At 39.2% G+C, this 8,654-nt stretch overlaps 1 protein-coding gene across 2 annotated transcripts in view; it reads right to left on the bottom strand.

Annotated features, from left to right (window-relative positions):
- The window catches only part of pard3ba (par-3 family cell polarity regulator beta a), a 232,395-nt gene that overhangs the window by 154,392 nt on the left and 69,349 nt on the right, over window positions 1-8,654 (bottom strand). For both annotated transcript variants that reach the window (XM_014018564.1, XM_014018565.1), the window contains exon 5: window positions 4,660-4,745. In XM_014018564.1, coding sequence (XP_013874018.1) covers window positions 4,660-4,745 — 86 coding nt within the window. The remainder of the gene's footprint in view (window positions 1-4,659; window positions 4,746-8,654) is intronic.

Genomic DNA, 8,654 nt, shown 5'->3' with positions numbered 1-8,654 from the left:
GTGTGTGTGTGTGTGTGTGTGTGTGTGTGTGTGTGTGTGTGTGTGTGTTGTTTGTAACTGGGGCCCAGGTGGCTACTTCACCTCTCATCTATTTGCGTCTCGACCACCCAATCTAGCTGGTGGACAAAAGAGGAAAGCAGGAGATAAAAGGGAGACGGACGRAGGAGCAGATCCAGATGAAACAGAAGGAGCTTCTCTAATAATCTCCGCAGAGTCCTGAACCGATGCTTTTAGCAGCAGATAAATAAGGACAAAAACACACAACAGTGACAGAGGAAGAAGGTTTGATTTGGATATCTGGTGGAGAAGAGGACAAACGTGATGTCTGTTCCATAAATGTCAATCTTTAGATCTTTTATGTCATATTATACTCATAAATGTTAAGTTACAAGYTATTATAGCTATACTATAATATCTGATAAATCCTCTGGATTATTAGTATTGGCCATTTAGTCAAATATTTGCGAAGAAAAATGGCCTTTGAGGTAAACAGTAAACTGAAAAAAATAGCTTTTTTTCTGTTTTGGCAGACAGACAGGAAACTATGAAGCACAATGTGCAACGTTTCATTACAAAAAAAAAGATTAACAAGTAGATTCTCATTCAAAAACATCATTTAAATTTTTAATTTTGATAGATACACGCCAAAAACATCATTAACCCAATTTCTTGTTGTCTTTGGAAACTAATTTCCCATTAACATATTTAAATTTAAAAAATATAACTAGTATATACATGGTATACAGTATATAAAGAGATATATGATAAATATATATTTCTATTTCCTCTACTTTTTCTATGTTCAATCTTATTGTTTTTGTTTTTTGTTTTTCTATTCTTACCCTATGTAACTGCTGCTGATATGTCCAAATTTCCCCACTGAAGGACAATAAAGGATATTTTTTCTATTCTACATATTTACAGGCAAGATTTCATCAGGAACTTCACTTGCTCATAGTTTAACTGTTATTTAGTCCTTATTTGATGGAGTAGAAAGAAAAGAAATGCTGTCCCTGTTGTGTTTTTAGAAGACTTTAAAAGGAACASAAAATAATGAATATTCTTTGGTTAGATACTTGAAGAAATTAACAAGTTGATGTGTCCTTGTTTAATATTTTGTAGTTTTAAAACCCAGTAAAGGTCATAAAGTTTGATGTGTTTCAGTTCTATTTAGAGCCACTAATGAAATGCAACCGTCAAGCTAAGGTAAAACTGTATTATGGCTCAGTTTAGCAAGATTTAGGCAGCTAAAGTGCACTGGTATAAAAGTTTGAAATAACTAGACTTGTTCAAATATTATGAATAAATACTTTTTCTAAGAGTTCTTTGAATGAAATGTCCAAAGTWTGAAWTCTAAAGAATGTTTTGAAGCACTTTTGTGAACAGTACCAACATCTAACAATGTTTCTGAGCAGAAAAGTCTTAAAATTTCACCACCTTTCCTGCACAATAGTGAAGCTACTTTCAAGAATAGCTRGGAAATTCCGATATCCAAATACGGTTTGAGGTTTACGCTTAAGACATCCTCATTAAAACATATTTAAAATAGAATTCAGACTGATTTTTCAAGGATCTTCCATTACATAGTTAGCTTAGTTTCGTTTGACCAAACCTGACTTAATCCTTTATGCGATGTGGTGGGTTACATACAGTATAATAAACAAGCAAAATTCTCTGACTTTAAATAGAAAGTAAAAACCCATAASTAGTAAGAAAAAAGCATATATTTCAAAGAGATGCTTTTAAAATCAATGTATAAGAACGCTGAATGCTATTATGTCCAAGGCAACGTGTGATAAATACATTCAACCTCCAGAGTTAGGAGAGCTGAATATAAAAGAGCTTGTTTTGTGTTTAGAACAAAAAAAAAAGAATCAAAATAAGACGAGATAAAAAGCAAGGCATCGGTCACAGGGTGAGTTTTAAGCCTGCAGGAAAACAAGGCCAAGAGGGAACAGTTTTGCCATTAAGGGTCTAAAGTGCACGAGGTGAAACCAAGAAAAATATCAGGAAAAACTTTGAAAAAGGAGGCTGCAAAGAAAGAGCCCATTTTCTACCTTCTAAAACCTGAAGATAATGAAAAGTATTCCTGCATAGTTTTCCTCGAAGCTAGAATGTAAASAAGAAGCAGCCATCTGTGCGACTTAAACAAGCCTGAACACAAAAAGCAATGAAGTTCAAGGTTTATGTGTTTCCACCCCAAAGACTAGCTGGGATCATTATAAAGCCACTCCTCTGTCACTGTCACCCTGCTCTCGTTAACCTCTGCCAGGTCACACATATACTGTACACACACACACATCTAATTTGCATTCTTATTGCTACATGTATTACACGCTCACAAACACCATCAGTCACATTCCTCTAAATTGAATACTCACAGATACACACATGCATCACATTTACATCTATTAGAGAACACGGCTACATTCAGGTTTGATTTGCAAACCCACGCAAAATCTGTGAATTAAGTTTTTCTTTTATTTATTTTTTAAGAGACAAACAATCAAGCCTGGATAAGGWTGTGAACAGGTACACAGCTAGTTCCGAATGCATTCAGTGAGTGTGTGTTAGTGGAAGGAAAAAGACACAAACAGCTCCAGCCTTTTTTACATTCGCATAAAAACAAACTGCTGCACAAACAAGCTCATCAGAGGCAACCGTAGCTTGTTAGCGCCGAGCGCTAACATGCAGAATAGCTCCGCTCACCCATTTTAGCATCCCACTGACTCAAACACAAACAAACGCAGGCGTTCCACTGTGTGTTTGTAAGTGTGTGTGTGTGTGTGTGTGTGTGTAGGGGAGGGGGCAGAGACAGATGGAGCTCCCACTCTTGGTTGACTTCCTCAACATCGACGGAGGCCGAGAGCCTGACAGAGCTGCGGCCGAGACCCTGGGAAAAAATGTGTCCTCTGTCACTTACTGCGGCGTCTTCCACTGCCAGCCATCTGTTATTGTGCCAAACCATCTCTGACAGCTTTGCCTCCATTGTTTCTCTGTGCTGTCAAGACACCACTGTACTGTAAAACGCTGAAAAATCACCATCTGTCACCGCAGCCCGGTGCTCCCTCGCAGCACCTGTGATTCCCTCCAGTTATTTTTAAGAGAGCTGTTTTCTAATGGGCAGAGGACGGGCGCGGAATGATTTGTACTCTTGTTAGGAGCTCGGGGATCGAGACGGKTTGTGATGGAGGAGCTCAAACGTCGTCATGGTTATGGTTTGACTGATGGCGTGGAAAAAAAACTTAAAAGCTGARTTCCCACGGAGGTCTGAAGTTTTACACATCAGCTTCAAACTTTATCTGGGTTAAACGAGCGAGAAACATTTTTTCCGCACAGAGATGCATTGATTTTTTAAAGGGGCAATATCGTGTAAAATCAACTTTTTTGAGTGTTATATCATGTTTTAATGTTACACTCTTATAAAAAGCATGCCCAAAGCAATTAAAAAAGGCAATAGAACTAAGGAGTGACTGTGATGGCGACAGTATATATATGTGCAGGCGGAGCCTGACATCTGTCATCATCACGTCACCTGCTTAAAGGCGTGATTAGAGGTGGGTTCAGCCAGGACACGCAGGGGCCTGGTTTCCCATACATGTGTTGTACCGAGTGAATTGACTGAAAGGGAACTGTGGTATTTTAACAGAAACAGATTTGTGGACAAAATAACTGCGGATATCACAGGTTTTTTTTTAAGGATTGTAGACTCCAGTAAAAAGAAACCCTGTGCAGGGACGTGTACCGCAGCAGGAGGGGTTTTCCAGGAGCTCAGCGTGATGTGACTAATGGACTGTGAAAGATGTGTGCGAAAACTAACGTTGAACAACCACGTGACCGTGCATCAACTGTTTGGCTTTGGGTCAGGTATACTGGGCCCTAAAGTCTCTCAGCTGGCCTGGGAACACCTTGGAGTCCTCCTAGAAGAGCTGGAAGAGGTGACTAGAATGAGATGTTTAGACCTTCCTGCTTAAACTATTGCTCCTATGACCCGACTTCACAACAAGCGGCAAATATGAATGGATGGTTGGTTTTTGGTCATATAATTCACAGACATCTTTAAACTCTTACATTTCTTATAGCAGCTCGTGAATTATTTCTTATAAACTTTTCACAGACTTTTATTTTGCAGTAAACTGCTATTTTAGTAGTTGTTTGGTCATCTTGGACCAGCTGTCAGCTTGCCCACTCTCTTCAAATCAAACTTTGTTCAAAGAGCTTTCTTCAACAATATTAAAACCATTTCAACAAAAACCCCAATTCAAACAATCTGAGCTGTCACTTTAGAGAAAGCTTTAATTCATAAACACAAATTAGCACCAACCTATTTTGTTGATTCAATGAAACCCAAGTCAAAGAGGTGAAAGTATGACTTTTCAGCTTCTATTTGAGCCTATATAGAGTAAATTGCACACTGAACAACATATTGGGACATTCACACACACACACACACACACACACACACACACACACACACACACACATCACAGACACACATCACAGACACTCATGAGATGCTTTAATCCCGTCAGAGTGTCAGGCTTCCAAACAAAGACCAGAATGCTAATCCCAGTCTCCATCAGTGCTCTGACTCCGGCTTCGGAATGACCTGTCTGCTGGGGTTCCACAATAAAAGCATGTGTTTAAATATAAACTTACCTGAAGTGAACTTTGGGGTTCATTTTGGACGAGGGGCCGTTTGATTCCACTCGTTCCAAGGCTCCTTTCAGTACATTGCTGATTTCCTTTAAAAAGACAGAAAAAAAGAAAGAAACACAAACAGGTTAAGTAATTTAAGAAGCTGCAGTGACCTCAGCAGGAAAACAAACCACTCAGCGAACACGGAGAGGCCTCCTGCCAATTAGCAAACCAATCTAACGCCGTCATCAATCACCTTCGAGGATCCCGAGGAGAGAGTGACCACCGAGCTCCTTCCGACACACCGCTGTCCTTCCTCCACTCTACGTACTGTACCCCCCTGCCTCCCTCCACCCCCCCGTCCTGTGTCAGCCTATTTTTAAGCCAAATCAACAACCCCGGGGCAAGCAAATCAAAAAGGAAACCACGAGAAAGAAATGCTGGGACAGGAAATACGGTGACTCTTGCGTGCCGCTCGAACACGACTCAAACACTGTCCCAATTCACTAAAGACAAGAAAGGATGCAATTAGGTCCTTCTGCCTTGTCACTTTCATTGTGTCACCGGCGTTAATGACTAAAAAGCCCCCGCCCACCAGCCGACTCCTCAGCAACATCCCCCCTACCCCGCTCCCACCACACCCAACTCCCCAGCAGACCCTTAATAAATACACACTTCATAACTCGTCCACCCACACATCCATAAATCTGCCGCCAAGATTACAGTCACATTTCATCTAGGCAGAGCTAAAAACGTAAAATTAATTTATATAGAAAAATAAAAAATAAAATCATGTTCATGAATTCAAAAGCATATGCTGCCTGCACAAATAGTGACCCACTTATCTGGGCAGCGTGAGATTACCCCACAATGGAGCGCATGTGTGCGGGGGCAGGAAGATGAGCTGGAGGCTTTATTGTTGTTGTGCAAACAGACTTTCACCAGTACATCCAACCTCACTGCATCTGAACCTACCCCACGTGTGAGCTGCTGGGTTATGACTAATTAAAGTGATAGGTGAGGACAGACACATTTAGTCAAACCTACACATGTATTTTTTGATGTTTTAACCGTTAAGAGATCATGTCTTAATGCTCAGTGAGAGCCTAATCTCTGACTCAAAGCACTGATTTTTTTTTCTTTTAGATGTGAAAACAGCCGCGTCGTAATCCCTGCTGGGCTCGACCAACTGGTTCTCTCCTCTTGTTGCCTGGAACTTCAAACACTGAGGAAACATATGGGATGAGGTCAGGTTTTGGACACGGATTCTGCTAATGGAAACTTGCCAACTTCAAAAAACAAATCTTTGTATTGAGCTCAGTTTAACTTTTTTGGCTTCTGTAACCCTTCGACCAGTCAAGATGGAGGAGGAACTTTTGTAAATGTGTACCAATTACAGCTGCAGTAACTTATTATCATAGTATAATCAGATAGACCCTCACTGTCCTTGAGGCTCACACTAGATTTAGATTCTAGTATCTAACACAGTAAACTGCAAAGTGTTCAGTGTAGTGATGGAAAAAGTGCACCTGAAATCACAATAATTAACAGTAAAAATCTAATCACATTTTCCTAATTTAGTGCAGGTCTGATACACACTAATTTTTGTATAAAGAGTACAAACATCAGCAGAAAATTTCACAAACTAATAAAAGAGACAATGCATGGAAAATACAGATTTAATACCCGTTTTCAAATCAATCAYAGACAAAGCTTCTTTGCTTAAAAAGTTTGAATTTGCAGAATAAAGTATTGCAGATCTGAAGGATTGTATCCATGTTCCAAAAATGATGATGCCCACTCAGTAAAGTTTAGATTTACAATCAATTTAAACTAAAACCACAAGGTTGTTTCATTTAAACCAAACATGTCAGATAATGATAAGAAGGTTTAGCTGCATAAAATGAAAATAGTCATGGACTAAATTTGTTAAATTATTATTTTCAAAGAAGAAAAATAAAGAATATTGAAAATGAATACAGCACAGGAAGAAGTAGGTCGATTTATCAACCAATATTTGCTTATTTAGGTATCAGTCATGTCTGTGGATGTCTAGTCAACTATCAAGCAGACAGCCAGCTGCTGACATCAGGAGGATTTGGTCGTATCGGTCATCTACTGCCCCGATTTTTAAAGATCTAAAACAATAAAAGAAATATTTACACAATGGTCAAATCTCTAAAAAGGCTGTACATATCATGAAAACCTGCAGTATCTCAGGTCCATTTTGTTTATCAGACTGATGCTGACAAAACAAATAAATGCAAACACTTGACCCAATCATTTATTGTGATATGCCTATTGAACAGATTGTTATCGCAATGGCAATAAATTTGTGACATATTGTGCAGCTCAAAATACTATATAGTACTAGAAAATTACAGTATAAAGTTTGCTTTTAAGTGATTATAATTATTATCTGAAACATTCAATAAATAAAAATGAAGTTTGTATTAAATGTAAACAAACAGGTACTTTAAAACATGTTTTGGTACAATAACAATAATAAACCCTTTCCAGCTTTGAATGAATTAATTTTCCTCCATGCATTTGGAAAAATTAACTAATTGTGTTTTTGCTTACAAACTGAAAGCTTCTTGTGACATTTTCAGCCCATTGGTTCACGCGTATCCTTCTGTTTCTGCCTTTTTATTTATTTTTTTATTTTTTTGCACTTTCACCCCAGCTGCCACTTTTTTTCCAGCGCTTCAAGTTCAGCTGCGTCTCCCGTCGGGACAACATTTCAAAAGCTGACAAATTAATACATTAATACCACAATTAAAATCAGCGTTTTTAGTCGTTTCGACTTAGCCTACATTACTGGGAGTGATTTGAATCTGACAGGATCTATGGCTCCGGCTCGAACGCTCACATAATTTGTGAAACCTGTCTGAAAACCTGTCTCAGTACGACTAACAGGTTGTCTGCTCTGTTATTGTGTTGCACGCTGTCATGTGCACTTCTGTATTTTGCTGCGGTTTGTTGTCAGAGGTATGTTCGAGTGACACAGAGGTGTGCAGGCATGCGAGATGAAATGTTTGTGACTCTGTGTGTGTGTGTATGAGTGTGTGTGGGAAAGAGAAGTTGTTGTCAGACAGATGAGTAATGAGGTGTCTGTTTCGTATGTGTACTTCCTTGGTGTGCTGCAGTCATCAGCGACATGTCAGCCAGCTGGGAAATAGCGTGCACCTATAGATGCGTGGCAGGATTGCAGCTTCGGTGTGGTCACCCATGTTTGTTGACCCCCATCGTGAACATCATGTCAACAGGCTGATGAGATACACTTACTGACACCTTAAAATACACAAACATGCAAAAACGCTGTGCAAACTTTAAAAGACACATAGAGAAACACAAAGCATCCTCTCAGGAGGATTTAATCCAGATGAATAAAGTCTGGTTTACACTTCATAAGAAGTGGCAGAAATGTGACCCATTGTCGTTCTTTACATGACCCCCTCACAGAACTATTGTTTCACAAGATATGTGGCAAATGTGTGACTGGTCAGAACTTTGTGGGTGTTTTTATGTGAAAGATGACTAGAGAAGCAGGTGGCCAAGGCTGTTAGAAAGTACAGCCACCTTTACAAATGTGCTAAACAGAAGCAATGAAAATCAAAATGGATCACAGCGAGTACGCTAATGCCCTAAATGGGCTGGTGCAGACAAAACATCACAAAACATACGTGTACATTTAGGATATGATCCATATTGTCTTAATAAAAAAGACTTTTCATATAATCTGGGGGATTTACCCGGCATTGAGGCGATAGACAAACTATCTGGTGCTGCAGATCTCGTATTATAGGTTGGTGTGGGCAGAGTCCAGTAATACACATGGAAAAATACATTTACTTAAGAGTAAATAATACCCCTAGGTGCATGTTTTTGGTTCTAGGACTGTTTTTTTATGAATTACAGTGGGGAAAATAAGTATTTAGTCAGTCACCAATTGTGCAAGTTCTCCCACTTAAAAAGATGAGAGAGGCCTGTAATTGACATCATAGGTAGACCTC

Source organism: Austrofundulus limnaeus, unplaced genomic scaffold, assembly GCF_001266775.1.
Source record: "Austrofundulus limnaeus strain Quisiro unplaced genomic scaffold, Austrofundulus_limnaeus-1.0 Scaffold195, whole genome shotgun sequence".
NCBI classification, from domain to species: Eukaryota; Metazoa; Chordata; class Actinopteri; order Cyprinodontiformes; family Rivulidae; genus Austrofundulus; species Austrofundulus limnaeus.
This window is presented reverse-complemented; position numbering and strand designations above follow the sequence as displayed.